This window comes from Grammomys surdaster, unplaced genomic scaffold, assembly GCF_004785775.1.
Source record: "Grammomys surdaster isolate TR1022 unplaced genomic scaffold, NIH_TR_1.0 274, whole genome shotgun sequence".
Lineage (NCBI taxonomy): Eukaryota > Metazoa > Chordata > Mammalia > Rodentia > Muridae > Grammomys > Grammomys surdaster.
Window position 1 is genome coordinate 2493851 of NW_021604715.1, and position 16369 is coordinate 2510219.

The following is a 16369-nucleotide window of genomic DNA, read 5'->3' on the forward strand; positions in this document are numbered from 1 at the left end:
ATGAGACAGTTCTTATTTGAACAACATGAAAGACAATGCCACTGTTCCACAGTTCCTGTCTTTACACAAGAAGCCACAACAATAGATTAACATGATACACGAATGGAATTAAGAGAAATCTACACTTGAGGATAATCTTGTTTCAACTTATCTTACTGACTGGGATTGACAATACAGCTCAATTTCTACGCACAAAGTACAGCACAAGAACTTGACCAGAATGCTACAGTTCTAATTGACAACAAAAAAGGAGAAAGAGAGAGAGAGAGAGAGAGAGAGAGAGAGAGGGGGGGAGGGAGGGAGGGAGGGAGGGAGGGAGGGAGGGAGGGAGAGAGAGAGAGAGAGAGCGCTAGGTTGTTATGGATTAAGTGACAGAGTCAATAGAACCATTATTTTTCAGAAATCATAAAGTTGCACTATATGAAAGTAAAGAGTACATTTGAATCAAGCAGAGATAGAAAACACGAAGCCAAGAAAACAGCACAGTTCACAGAATTTGTTTGCTCCTACAAAACATTTAAGCAGTTAACTTTGTTTTGTTGTTTTCTTTTGTTATGAATAGCTGTGGTCTTTTAAAATTTCTTAGTTGGGAAGCAAATTGACCAGCATTCGTGCTGTTAAATATTTTTGCTGTGTTATCTATCCCCAAAGTATACGTGAGATCATGAGAAAATTTGGCAGTCCTTCTTCCAGGTTTAGTTCATTGATAATGCTTGGCATTCTTTTGCACAAGCTTAATCTAAATTAAGGGGCTTTAATATGGATGATAACAAGGTATAATGGCAGATAGAATAGGGAACTCTGCCTGTGTGTTTGGTAAACCTCACTGATAGGTCTGAACTTTCGGATGAAGGACTGCTAGAAGAATTCAACAGCACCTGGAGGTAAGGTTCTGTTATAGAGCCCTCATTTTGCCCTCACTGGCTACGTTGATTCGTTGTGGCTCATGGATTTGCCTCCATTCAGTACTCCAGAGACGCTTCTGCTCTTGGTCGGGGTCCCACTTCCAGATCGGGAGAACTCCGTGAGATCGTGCAGAGATGGCTCCTTGTACATGGCCACTGAAAAGCATAGAGATGGTGTAAACGAGTTTTAAAGGGGCACACCAATGTATTATAGTATTCAAAATTTCTCCAACAGAACCTAGGTATTCTCACTTTAAAACTTCTAAGTCTTACCAGCCTGAGTAGTCATAGACTTTGTAAATAGGTAGCCTTGGCAGACAATACCAACTTAGATAAGCACAAGCGAGTCATAGGCAGAGTCATAGTGATCTGTCCCCTGAACCTTCACCCAGCTGATACCCTGTTCTGAAGATATCTGTATTCCCCCTGAACACCCACACTCCAGTGTCATTCCCTTCCCCACATCCTGCCTTTCTGTGTTTATAACCCCTGTGTGAATGAATTATGATTTGAAAATAATAAATAAATGATACGTATATATATAAAAACCTTCTAAGTACAGGAATCAAAGCTCATGTTTGTTATCTCACCTTAGCCATTCCACAGTGAATACATTTTAAAAATAATATCTTAAACACAATAAAAAACTTTTATTTATCAAAAGACTTAGTTTTAATAACTGAAAAGAAACAAAGACAAAAAAGATCAAATTATTTCTTTTGCTTACTAAGGCAAACATTAAAAAGTACTTGGCAGAGTGGATGAGACTAGATTAAGTGACTTTTAGTCCTCATTTAGTGCCCTGTAATGGATTTTAATGCCTAACTTCTATCCCAGGATTAATGAAAACATATTTAATAAAGCTCTCAGAAGATTAAATATAATCTATAACATACTATGAAAGCTTAATACTAACATTTTACACATTTTAAAACACTGATTTCCATCATACTTTAAAATAAAACTCTAAGATTAAAAGTATTATCATGATTCTAGTGCAATAAATGGTAGCAATTATTATTGTTGGGCTACAAATCACAGCATGTGCATATACTTGCAGAGTACAACATGCTAAATATTAAGTTCACCATATACATCACTACATTTGTCCTTGTAAGAATGCTATATTTATATGATTTAAAAACTCATTTTTTAAAAAAATTTGAGATAGGGTTTGACTGTAGCCTAGGCTGCTCTGGTATCACTAGGTAACCTAGACTGGCCTCTAAGGCCTCTTTTGAGCTAGCTGGGATAATAGGCATGAGCCATCCACCCACTGAATATTATTATATTGGCCTGATGATCATGAGCCACATGTAAGTAAGTAACATTTCAAGATCATTCAGTTAACAGTGGGGCATGGTGGCAAATGCCTAAAATTCTGGCATTTTGGAGGCTGAGGGGAGATGGCCAAGATTTTGAAGCCAGTTGTGATGAGACATCTACATAGGTGAGAATCTGTCACAAACAAGCAAAACAAATACACACAATCCAAGCACCCAGTCAGTGAACATGGAAGCTGGGGCTCGAACTCACCTATTCTGGCTCCAGAAAATGAACTGTAAAACACAGTGTGACATTTATCTTAAGCTGTGTGCACATGTAGGTAAGGGGATAAGTAGTTCTTTAAGTCTCTACTGTAATCTCAGGTAGGAAATCTCCTATTTTGTTTGCATTTTCTGTTTTTTTGTCTATGCTCTCCTCTAATATTGCCATCTCCCACTTTATTTTAATAGCTATTCTGGCTAGTTTTATGTCCACCTGACATAAACTAGTATTATTTGGGAAAAGGTGATCTCAATAAAGAAAACGCCCCGACAAGACTGGACTGTAAGCATGCTTATGGTAGCATTTTTTAGATTGATATAGGAGTTCCCAGCTCACTGTATATAGGGTATCACCACTGAGTTGCTGCTCCAGGGGGTTATAAGAAAGCAGGCTGAAAAAGCCAGTAAGCAGCAGCCTTCCTCCCTGGCCTGTGCTTTAGCTCTGTGCTCTAGGTTTCTGCCCTGACTTCCCTTGTTAATAAACTGTGACATGAAAGTGAAAGCAAAATAATCCCTTTCCTCTCCAGCTTGACTTTGATAATGGTGTTTTATCACAGCAATAGTAACCCTGACTAAAATATAAATTAGTACCAGGTCATTGGGTATTTCTGTCACAGACATGAGTATATTTTAGGGAGGACTGTGGAAGAACTTTGGAACTCTGTGCTGGAAAAGCAATTGAGTGTTCAGAGCTTAGTGAGATGTTATAGGAACAAAAACTAATATAGGCCTGAAATCAATGCATAGCTTGAGCAGTATCTGAGGGAAGTTTTTAGAGACCTTTGAAGACTACATGGGGTCACTTGATGATATTTTGAATTAAGATCCATCAAAGTTAAACTTTTGCTTTGTTGGGACAATTGATACATATCAATTGGAACTAAAGAATCAGATTTAATTAAGAAGACAGTAGCATCACTGAGCAAGATCTTCTGGGAAGGATTTCCTTAGGGTCAACACCCAGAGCTATGGTGCATCCAAGGATGGCCAAGGTGGTACCTTTGCTGGCAGCGAAAATTGCTGTGTGCTTCCCAGGTGTTAGTAGTTTTGAAGGCATGAAGGATTCATAAAGAGAAGCTAAGGCTTTGTATATGAGAGGCAAAGAAAGTTCTCTCTCTCTCTCTCTCTCTCTCTCTCTCTCTCTCTCTCTCTCTCTCCCTCCATATGGAGAGAGCCTCAGTAGAAGTTGAGGGTCCAAGACTGAAGGGGCCATTGAGAGACACTGGACTGGTCGTACGTGTGGGGTAAGAATCCCTGAATAGAGAAGCCCAAGAGAGGCTAGTGGTAATGGTGAAGGGCTAGTGAAGTACAGCTCCTCACACTTTGGAGATGCCAGTACCATGGGATGACCACCAAGGAGAGCAGCAGCTGTAGAGCAGAGCTGGGTTGAGCCCAGAAGCTAAGTTATGTGTGTTATGAATAATAGCAAGGATGAAGAAGTACTGCTCCCAAGGCACTTTTGGTCACACATGTCAAACACCAAACTTTTTCCATTCATGAATATTTGTCTTGATTTGATTTGATTGTGACTATCCTACGGTTATTCCTTGTTATAGTAAGAAAGTTCATAACTTGTTTCTTGAAACATTTTATTGAAAAGACTTTGAAATATTATAGACTATAGATATTTCAGAGAAACTTTAAACTTGAAAACAATGTTGGGTATTCTAAGAGACTGAACTTTTAAAATGTTTGAAAATTTAAAGACCATGGACTTTTTAAAGTTGGAATGGAATGCTTTATACTATGATAGTCATATCAACATGTCATCTTAGGGACAAAGGAGAAAGGAAAGGTTCTAGTAGAATAGTGATGTGTTTGAATATAAAGGTGATAAGGAGTCAATTGTGGTGGCTAGTTTTATATCAATAAGACAAAAGGCAGAATCATTTAGAGAGAAAGGACCTCAGGAACGTCCCCACTAGACTGGATGTAGATAAGCCTGTGGGGCAGTTCCTTGATTGATGATCGATATGGGAGGATCCAGCCTACTGTTGGCAATATCACACGTGGCTGATGGTTCTGAGTTCTATAAGAAATATTCTTCCATGGCCTCTTCATCAGCTTCTAATCTGTATCATTCCTGTCCTGAATTCATTAGATGATGGATTGTGATGTGGTAGTATACAATAAAATAATTTCCTTTCCAAGTTGTCTTAGGTAATGGTGCTTTATCACAGCAATAGAAACCCTAAGACAATAGTTTTCTTTCTCTATTTTCTCTATTAATCTGAAACAAACAAAAAAAACTATGAATGAAAGTTCTTAGGATGATATTGACCAAGGAGTTTCCCTATAAAGGTTATATTCTAACCCCCATGGTTAACCTCTATAATCATTTTTGGATACTTTAGGTTTCTTACTATGGGCTAAATTAAAATGACAGTAGATACTACTCTCGATGGCTGAATGTTTGTATGATTTTTTACATTTTGGTCTTGATGGTTTTTAGTGCTGTGAAATGCTTGAAATTTTAAAGATATATGCTCTAATGTGGAATAATTGCATTTCAAATTCAAAAGCACGAAAATAAATTATTTAAATTAGTATTTTCTTGTAGTAGAATCCATAGTCCATGGGCTTTCAAATTTACCTTTCAGTGGTTTGGGCAGAAAATGTGCTGCAGGCTTGTTCTTCTTCACATGGTTGCCTTTCATGATCTCTCCTTCTTTGTTCAGACCCAGATACCACCCTCGGCCAGATTGCTGCTGACGGTAGATCATTGAAGAGTATGTCACATAATAATTTTCAAACACCGATTCTTTGAATTTGCACTCAGGTGTGAAATGTTCCTGTAATAAAAATAAATAAACAAAAAAGTCAATGTCTATAAGGGTGTGAATTTCAAGTAGAATAATTAGAATATGCTGGTTTAGGACAAACTTTGTTAAAGGTTGTATGAATGGCATTCTGTATTTGAATAGGATAAATTATTATCATTGGAAACCAAAGGCAATTCATGTGATATTTTAAGAGAAAATTCTGTGGCTTAGTAATTGGCTTTCTTTGCAATAAGTAATGGGAAGATTTAGGCAGGACTCATAAGTGTATGCTGCTGGACTAATTCAAGAGTAAACAGATTGAAAGATGAGTGAGTATAAAGCAATCATATGGATCTTTGTTTTTATTAATAATAAATAAAAAAATGAACATTTAGTTTTGCATTTACTTATTATATTATCATTGTGTGTGTATGTTTGCCCACATGTGCATGTTGTGTGCACGACCTGTATATGTGTGTGTGTGTGTGTGTGTGTGTGTGTGTATGATGTATATGTGCATGGCTCATACGTAGAAGTCAGGAAACATACATGTGGAGGTGTTTCGTCCTTTCACTTGTATTTAGGTTCTAGGGATTGAATTTAGGTCTCTAGGCTTTGTATAACATGTGTCTCCTGAGTCCTGAGTCATTACCTCCTGAGTCCTCCAGCCATGGGATTACTTTGCATGTATTTGGGGGTTATCATGTATTATGGTTGCCAGTTGCTTGAGTTTTAAAGCAGTTTTACCATGCGGGTTGCCTATATTTCTAAATGATTCTATAATGAAAGTTATCTTTCACCATAAGGTAAACAAAATTGATTTTTTTCAGCTCATTGTATCTAAATTCAAATAGAATTTACCTCTAACCTCAATGTTTCCTTAAAGTAACATTTACAAGCAAATCAATATGGAAGCAAGGAATTTACAATAATTCTACAAACAGAAGAGAACAACCAAGAATACTTTGAACCCTGGAGTATGATTTTATTGAATTGAACGTGGCTGGGTTTTTTTTTTTTTTTTTTTTTTAGAATGGACCATTCAAATGAAAGTCTGCTATCCAATATAGATTTCTACAAGGGCAAAAGCCTTGGTGTGTGTATACACATCAACATAGAATAAACATACATTAAAGTGGCCATTACTGAGCTAGAGAAAACAAAGAGCAGATTTTAATCTATAAGTAATTCATGGAGTAGCAGAGGGGGTACCTGGAGTAGAGATATAAAAGACGATGTTATCAGATTTTACCCTGTAATTCACTGAGAGGTTATCAGAAACAACAGTTAATAATTTTACCCAGTTTTGAAAGAGCCATTGCTGTGCATTTTTTTCTAGGCCACTGGTCTTTTCTACACAGTATCTCTGTGGTTCTTCCTTCCTCCATTTTCATATTTAATATCATTCTCAGAATACATACCAGGTAAGCAACAACATCTAAAAGTTACTTTAGTCAAGAAGGAACACATTTCTCAGCATTTCTTTGAAAAGAAAGCATGCAGGCAATTTTATTTTCTTTTTTATTAAAGCTTACCACATTCAGTAATATGGCAGATGCCCCATTTGCTATGCAGAACACATTTGTTCAGAGTATCTTTGGGGGTTATTTTTATTTAGTGTAGATATACACCACAGGTCTCCCAGGAGTCACACAAATTCAACCTACTAAAGCATAAATGTACTTCTGGGGCAACTGTCACATGGCAGAAACTTAAAAGAGTTCTATTTACGGGTTGTGAAAATTTCTCCTTGTGGGGTTTTCTCAACACAGAGAAAGCCAAAGTAGGTCTACAAAGACATTTGATGAAAAAACTCTCCACATTTTCTCTAGGGATGAGGAAAATTTCTGGAGTTCTTTTTGAATTAAATCATTACTTGGATAAAGTATTCATCCTTAGAAAGTAGGTTTTCCTTTCGTAAAAAGTCAGATTCATTTGCAAGTAAATCTGGTAAATGATCCAGTTGATCAAGTTAGATGACTCTGTTCAACCATATAAACAACATATTCCTGACTTGAGAATGAGTGGATGGGATCAATGTATATTCTAAGTCATGTTTCCAAATAATGCTAAGCTTAACATCTTGCGTGATAGCATGTATTCATTAATTTCATATACATTTTCAGATGGTCAATTACATATTTGAATGATACTTACAAATTCATAGGTAATTAATGCATCCCATTAACTTACTCTGTATCTGAAAGGATCGGGCATATGGGTAGAGCATATATGTTCTCTTGAGTACAAAAAGTGAGTGCCAATAATATACTGTCTGAGAGGTGGAAGTCAGACTTAATTCTAATGGGGACACTGAGAATATTCTTATTGACAGAAGAGATCATTTTATCTGAGTCCCAAAGGATGGAAAAATTTCAAATCAGGAAAAAAAAGAAAAAAACAAAAAGAAAAAGAATAGCTGAAGTACAGGTCAACACTTAATCCATCTCCTACTTATCCCTTCAGTTTTCTTTAGTATCTGGAATCTACCAAGTTTCAGCTGCTGACACTTAAACCCAGAGGCCATTTGCATTCACTCTTGTGCTGTTTCATGATCTCATAGCCTTCACCTTCCTTCCTTAGAGCCAGTGCTCTAGTATGTGACTTTTCTATTCGAAGAATCCCCTAATTGGTTTTCCTTGTTCTCCTGATGTTTGCTTTCCTAAAATAAGGTTCTCTTCCTCATGAACTCTTAATGACTTCTCCTTGCCTGTAAAATATGCAAATAATGACTGGATGTTTCCTCTACTAACCAGTTATCCCCATTCTTTGGTCTTCCACCACTGAACCACACATGCCTTTCCAAATGCCATTCCTTAGTTTACTCTTTCTCTGTCTGCTAGCTTTCCTCTCATTGTTCAAGGTCTTCTTTAAATATAATTTCATTTTGAATTATATGTGATTTCTCCCAATCAGACTGATTAAATCTATATTGACACTCAGAAGTTCTATCTAGGTCACTAACAGTACATGATTTATACTCATGAACATTGACTGTGAACTTATATTTCCAAATCTATGCTGTGCCACTCCTACCTCCAGCCCCAGCCATGAGAGGTCACATTGCCTAGCTTATTGAAGACCAGTTGATTAGTGGATGGATCATTGATTAGTGTGAATGCTGGATTTCAGTCACTGAGACTAAATAATGAAAATTATATGATTTATTGGAATATCAGATTCTAAAACATCTGCAGGGAATTTCCTTTATAGCACAGTATAAACTCAGCTATGTTTATAAGGAAGCTGTCATTGCATGGACAGATCTTGCATGAGTGATTTAACAGCTCTTGAGAATAATGTGGCACCTACGAAGTTAAGAGGAAGTCTTGGCAATTGTTACAACTATTGGAAAATGACAAGGAAGGACTCAATGAACTGAATGCTCTGTCACATCCTGGAAATTTCTTAGTCATTCCTACTAAATTTGGACTCAAATGCTCAGCAGAGGAGAAAATGAGGCCAAAAAAAAGCATGTAGAAACAACCAAAGGAGTGTTCTGTTCTCTGTATGTGACACTGTCATTCTTATCCTATGTTAGAATGAGTAGGCAGAAGAGTCTTGATTCTATTAAAATGCACAAATATTGAGCATCTCATTCTACCTTAAAGAGTCCACCAAAAGGGACAGGGTGTGGTTGAATCTCTTCAGGACATATCAGCGATATACATAAATATAAATAATGGAATTTATATTTGGCACAAGCCAAGAAAGCCCTATTTTGAGGAGACCAGGTGGGATGTACATCAAGGAACAAATTTACTTTGATTGACTGTGGATGCTTGCTCACTGGTGCCCTGAAAGAAGGCACCACGGTGGTCTTGACCCAAAAGAGGCACTGCACGAAGGCAGCAGTAGCTGTCCTCTGAATTTGAAAGGCAGTAGATGAATATTTGCTATTAGAATAGGTGTATGAACAAATGTGTGTCACGTATTTCTTACATGGTTCCCAACAATTGCTTGATATGAGTATAAAGTAATAGGGACTTTGAATCTTACAACTTTTAACACATTTATTTCTCTTAAATATTGTTTACCTCTCATGCTCATACATATTTTGTCAGATAAATGATATTTTAGTTCTGTGACTAGAGTAACATTACCCAAGAACCCCAAAACGTGAGACTGGTGTGACTCTTTTAGAGTCTAAAGAAGCAGCTCTGGCTTTGTTACTACAGTCACAGTGGGAAAGCACAGGCACAGCACACAGTATGCTTGGCCTGTTTGAGCTGGAGCCTTGGCCAAAGGAGGCTTAGGATAGAACAGTAGCTGCTGTAAAGTGAGGCCAGTAAGGCTTATAGCTGTACCATCAGGAAGCATGACCTAAAACAACAGAGTTTAATACCTCTGTATATATTTGTCAGGCAGGTTCTGTAAGCACATTTCCAGTATTAAAACAGACACAGCAAGATTAAATTCCTTTGTAATTAAAATAAGTAATTTGGCAAACAGAGGCCATAATAACAGCATTTTCATCCCCCTACCCCCCACCGTGCTCTTGAAGTTTAAGCTATGATACCACTGCAAGGTGACAGTGTTACATTTGAATCTGTATCTCAGCAGGATCGGAAGCTTTGAGGACTACCACGTAGACTGTAAATGTCCTTTTTACACATTTAGCCCCCACAACATATTTTTAGGAAGGCTGCATACATACTCTTGGATCTAGGGAAAGCAAAATTATCTGCTGAAGTAGTTCCTACAAAAACTGGTAACATCAAGCCTGGATAGCAAGGAATGTCCTAACTTTTCACATATGTTTGTTACACCAAGGATATATATGCTAGCATAGGCTAATGCTTTTGAATGATATTGTTTAATGCATATATGACACTTTTAAAGCAGGGAGTACAGAACACATAAAATATAAACAGTTTCTACATTTATGCATGGACATTAAGAGAAGTATTATTTACATCTCTGAAACATGATTTTTTTTACAGCAAGTCATATAAACATTTTTAATAGACTTTTCTTTCTCTTCAATGTCCCCAGTGACCTCCCTCCACCTTCTATCTGTCACTGCATTTTCAGTGGACTAATCCTCCAATTAAGTTAGCAATTACCGTCACCAGCAAGGGCCATTCATGTAAGCCTGAGCCATGTTCTAATGATAATTAATTTTCCGGATTTAAAATGTGCAGGTTATTTAAGCAGGTCTGATTTGTATATGTCAATGATTCTGCAGCATATTGAGAATCAGAAGTCCATTTAAATCAGAGTTTCAGCTCTTTTATAAGTAAATGGAATTTTAAACTATAAATTATACTCATGGGGTGACAAGGTAACTACCTATATTCCCTAGATAGTCCTCCCTTCCATCCATGATCTCAAAATCCAGAACTAATTATTATATTCAGGGCTTTGATGTTCTCTCCCAGGGTATATTTGAGGCAAATAAACTTCATTATTACTGAGTTCAAAGCATAGTAAGAAAGAAGTTGAGGAAGAGGGAATCAACCTTTTGAGTTTTGTTGCCAAAAAATGCATCAATTCATGATAAAGGGACTATGATTTTTTTTCATGTTAAAAACAAAATACTGGACAAGAGAAATTGAGAGCAATTCTCGTTATAAGGCCTGATTTAGAACAAATGACCTACTCATATTGATGAAAAATATATGTAAAATGTAATAGCATTTGGTGAGACCTCTGAGGACTTGTACAAACTCAAAGATAAGGCTAATTCTGGCATGACACCTCCCTAATAAATAGAAGGTTCTTTCATAGGAAAGACATGAATGACAGGTCAGCACTTTCCTACTAGGGTAGAAACAGTAAGTGATGAAATAAGGAAACGATCCGAGAGATGAATTGTGTGTGTGTGTGTGTGTGTGTGTGTGTGTGTGAGAGAGAGAGAGAGAGAGAGAGAGAGAGAGAGAGAGAGAGAGAGGTTGAGAGAGAGAGACAAGAGAGGAGAGAGAATGAGAGAACAAGAGCACATTTGTATGTGTATTGTATGTCCTTGTGGGTTTTTCATATGTGCCTGTCAGTGAATGTGCAGGTATTTATAGTGGAAGACAGAAGTTGATATTGGGTGTCTTCCTTGATGGTTGTCTTTCTAGTTATTTTGAAACAGTTTTTCTTATTGGACCTATAGTTCATCAGGCTGCCTGGCCACTGAGCTCTAGGGATCTATTCATCTCTAATCATCTAACTCCAGTTCTAGGGTTAGAACTGTGCACTGTGCCTACTGACTTTGCACAAGTAATGCAGATCCAAACTCAAGTCCTTACGCTTATATAGCAGACATTTTACCAAATAAGCCTTCTCCCCAGCCCGATAAATCTAATTTTCATAACTTGGGAGGGGAAAGTGGGAGGGAGGAAAACAAAAGAGGGTAAAAAAGACAAAATACTGTATCTGGGGAGATGGCTCAGCAGTTAAAAGCTCTGGCTGCTTTTGCAGATGACCCAGATTCAGTTCCCAGTATACACATATGGTGGTTTACAGTTATATGCAACTCTCGGATCAAGAGATCCAATGTACTCTTCTTGCCTTTGTGTGTACAAGGCATACATGTGTTACATACACAGGCAAAACACTTATACACACAAAGTTTACACAGATGCTTTAAAAAATAACTTATAAAGACGAAGCAGTACTTAAGCTGAAAGTAAGACTAAAGAGAGCTCCTTGTAACAGAGGCATACAGTTACACTCTTGTCCCTCTATGTCCAAATATCTAAAATTTCATTTGAATGACATTGGCCATTTTTTTGTGAAATGATGAAAAAAAATCTATCAGTCCTATTAACTTTCTTTCGGTTTTGCCAGAAGATTCAATGAAGAAAACTCTAATGTAGGGTTTCTTCTGATATAAAAGACCAGAAGAAGATCAGGGCAACATATATTCTTTCATTTTCAGAGTTCCTTTTCATCTAGGATCAATTTCAAGGAATAAGATTGGCCTATGTGTATTTTGCTAATATATTAGAATATAATTCTACTCCAAATTAGGGCTACAGATGAATTATACTTTGCATTTAGTGTTCTCCTCAATGCTTAGTTCCCAGGAAACTGTTCTGTTTCCTTTCATTTTCTTTTTTTTAACTTCTGTCTGCAGCAGGCTGAAATGGCTGCAGTGCTGTAATCCACAGCACTAAAGAAGAGAGGGAGGTATTTAAATGGGCCTTGTGAAATTCCATGCCACAAAAGGACTCAAAAGTACACATGGTAATTAGCAAGAATTTCAAAAGAAATGCAAATTATGCTTAACTATATTACACAGGGCTATTTTTTGCCTCATACTGTTACAACAAAATTTCTTGATGAAAATTTTATATTCCAGGATATTTCATGAGTACTTTAATTTACCGTAGGTTGACTTCACAAAATATAGCAAAATATTGTTTTTCCCCTACAGTTCTTCATCTATAAAAACTAGAACAATACTAGGACTGTCATGAGGACTCAGATATTTGTCCTGGTTATCCTGTATCTACCAAGCTGTGCCATGTATTGGATTATTCAGCCTATTAAAATGTAAAAACAGAGGCAGGTGTGGGGGTTTTGTAGATGGTCATTGGCTCTTGGTGGGAGGACTGGCAGTCTATATTACACAAAACAAATATTTTTTTAAAAAAAAGATTGAACATTTCTAAAACAAAACAAAACAAAACAAAAACAAAAACAAAAAAACAAATCAAAACAAAAACCACAACCAGGCCTAGTAATGCTCACTTTAATCCCAACACTCAGGAGGCAGAGTCAGGCGGATTTCTGAGTTTGAGGCAAGCCTGATGTACAGAGTGAGTTCCAGGGCAGCCAGGACTACATAGAGAAACCCTGTCTCAATAAAACAAAGCAAAACAAAAATCACATTAAAATAAGCTAGAAATAAAGGAGAATAAAAACAAACTCACCCTTTACAGAGGATAATGGGTCATTTTCTGTCAATATATAAAAAATTACATGATTTAAAGGTCTTATACATCTCTTAAGTTTGGTCAGCAATGTGTAAAATGAAAGCAATTGATGAGATTTATGACAAAGGAATGCTTACTGACAGGAGCCTGATATAGCTGTCTCCTGAGAGGTTCTACTAGAGCCTGACCAATACAGAGGTGGATTCTCGAAATCAACCATTGGACCAAGCTCGGGGTGCCCAATGAAGGAGTTAGAGAAAGGACTGAAGGACCTGAGGGGGTTTGCAAACACACAGGAAGAACAACAATATCAACCAACCAGATCCCCCAGAACTCCCAGGGACTAAACCACCAACCAAAGAGTACACATGGAGGGACCCATGGCTCCAGTTGCATATTTAGCAGAGGATGGCCTTGTCAGGCATCAATGAGAGGGGAGGCCCTTGGTCCTGTGGAGGCTCGATGCCCCACTGTAGGCAAAGAATTCAAGAATTCAAAGAATTCAAGAATTCAAAGCCTATGAGTGAAAAAAATTAAAAGATTATATTGTCTGATCTTAAAAAAATAAGGCTAAGTATCAAAAAAGGCATAAGGTCCATGAAACAAAAAATTTAGTTCTAGGTTGCTCTTGTGCTTCATTGACCTTATGTCTTTTTTTTCTGGATACTTAGCCTAAAAGTAGAAGAAACAAAAGCAAAAATGAACAAGGTCTAGCGCATGACCCTTCTGTACAATGAAGGAGAAAATGAACACGAGCCACCCTACAAAACAGGGACAAAACATTTACAAACTATGTATCTGAAAGGGGTTGATGATATTGAGATTATGTATAGATCTATAGAATTTCACATAACTAAACCCAATTACCTGAATTTTTTCTAAAGTGTTTCTCAGAAGTCACAGAACTGTTCAATTAGTATATAACAATGCTCGACATCACATGAAAATGTAAAAGCACATTCCTCTCTAGTAAGAATGTTTATCATAAAGACATAAGGTAACAAACAATATTGAGGATGTGAAATGTGGAGAACTCCAGCACACAACTGGTATAAACAGCAGTACAGCTACTAGAGAAGACTATGGATTATCCTTAATTTTTTAAGCCCATTAAGATGGTTCCGCTAGCAGAAGTAAAGTGCTGGGAATGGATGCTGAGTGATAGAAATGTCCGTTCCTTGGAGTCTGTGGAGGAAGAAGATAAATGCCTCCTAAAATTTGTCCTGACTTTGGAATGTATACCCTGGCAGCTCGCCACATGTCATAAACACACAAATTATACATACAATAATAAATAAAACCTTAGATTATAACTATCATATGGTCAGGCAATCTCACTACCAAATGTGCATTAAAAGGAAATGAAGCCAGTAATGCTTATGTCATGCATTTGTGTCCTGATGTTTACTGCAACATAACTCACAGGAGTGAAGAAATGGGCATGACTTTAGCTCTTAGTAGCTGAAGACAAGATGAAGAAATTATGGAACACACATACTCTATGGAATACTATTCGGCTATCGAAAGAATGAAATTTTTTCATTTGTAAAAACATGAATCACTTAAAGAAAAAAATGTTTCAGACAGATTATAAGAAAACCACATTATAATTTAAACTTAATAAAGGACTCCATTGTTTAACAGAAATCAGCAGAAAGACTGTTTCGTTTTTACTTGAGTAAAGAATGCTCATCTATTAAAATGTGTCTATTGTGAGGATTAACTCCATATACTATCAGAGTTGACTTACATGCTTGTTTTTTAAAGATATGTTTTACTTTAAATTGGGTATGAGTGTGTTGGGGCTATGTGCTCATAAGCTGGAGGTGGAGGCAGTGTGAGTTGTCCTTCATGGGTGCTGGTAAACAAATTTAAGTCCTCTAAAAGAGCAGTGGCTCGCTTAAGGCTGGGTCATATCTCCAGGCCCTAACATACATGTATGAAAGGTGAAAAACAAGTACCAGGAATTAGATGAGCATGCTGGAATGAATATGCTTGTAGGTTGAGCACTTGGAAGGCTGAATGAGGGGAGTTGTCATGGGTTCAAAGCCACCTTGAGCTAGCCAGCTAAAGCTGAACAGCAAGACACTGTCTTTAAAATATAGTATCAAGAATGGTTTCTACAAGTCAAATGCCCCATTTAAGCATTCCTTTACTATGATATTTGGTGCTATGTAATTTGTGGCAATGCTCCTCCCTGTAATAACTTCAGAATGTGATCTAAATCCATTTGCAAAATAATGACCTCTGTGGGACTTGTAGTCAGCAGGAGAGCAAGCTCAGTAGGTTGAATCTTTTAAAATAGCTCTTGCAAGCTCCTGGCTGAAAATTAAAGTCTAGGAGTTCTGAAATTTTCCCCAAAGATCCAACAAACCAGCAGGGAAATGAGGAAGGTTACTTGTTTCTATATAAACTGAAAAGGATGAGGATAGCCTATTAAAATGAAAAGGACACCAAGGTGGGTGTAAAGAATGTTTGAATACTTCAGGTAACTTCTAGAATCACTGTTTTGATTTGTACTGGATAGAGGTTGTGTTAACCTGCATGGAGTCCATCTTTGCAGAAGTGTATAGCGTAGAACAACTAAGAATCTGCTTCTTCAAAGCTTTACCAAAAAGATTCCTTATCGTCCCACTTGTGCAGGTAGGAGAGCAATGCTAGTCAAGAGCAATGGGCTGCAGAGTGTAAATTACTACAGTGTGTGTTCTATTGCAAACACAGAACCTGGTAAGGGAGGACAGAGCACAAAGACCTCTCTGTAAATGCATGGACCAAAACAGAATCACACAGAAATGCTGGATTGCTGCCACTTTGCGTAACATTCTTAAATTATTTCTTTTATTTATTTATTGTATATGTGTGTGCATATGGAAGTCATAGGACAACTTGTGAAATTTAGTCCTCTCTTTGCAAGACATGTTTCTGGAGATCAAACTCGGGTTATCAGGCTTGGTTGGTGGCAAATTTCTTCATTTGCTGAGCCCTCACATGGTCCTTGATTTAATCATAATAGCATTTAGCTTTAATCTTCATTTTTCTACACTGAAAAAAATTTCCACTTCAAAGGTGAGGAAAAACAATACAACAAGCAGTCATTTACAAGTAATTATATTTTAAATTAAATATTGTTATTGTTAATAGGGAGGATACAGATGCCCTGGTGCATATGTGGGGGTCAGAGGATATCTTTTCAGGAATCAGTTCTTTCTTTTCTACTTTTAAGCAGTTCCAGGGCTTGAACTAAAGTCCTCAGGCTTGTATAGCAAGCACATTTATTCATTGAGATA

The 16369-nt window shown here is 37.1% G+C and overlaps 1 protein-coding gene across 1 annotated transcript in view; it reads right to left on the reverse strand.

The window, feature by feature from the left end:
- Positions 1 to 306: 306 nt before the first annotated feature.
- The window catches only part of Fgf13 (fibroblast growth factor 13), a 68203-nt gene continuing 52140 nt past the window's right edge, over positions 307 to 16369 (reverse strand). The window contains exons 4-5 of the mRNA XM_028776932.1: positions 5046 to 5244; positions 307 to 1061 (exon numbers count right to left, since the gene is read on the reverse strand). Coding sequence (XP_028632765.1) covers positions 925 to 1061; positions 5046 to 5244 — 336 coding nt within the window. The 3' untranslated portion in view covers positions 307 to 924. The remainder of the gene's footprint in view (positions 1062 to 5045; positions 5245 to 16369) is intronic.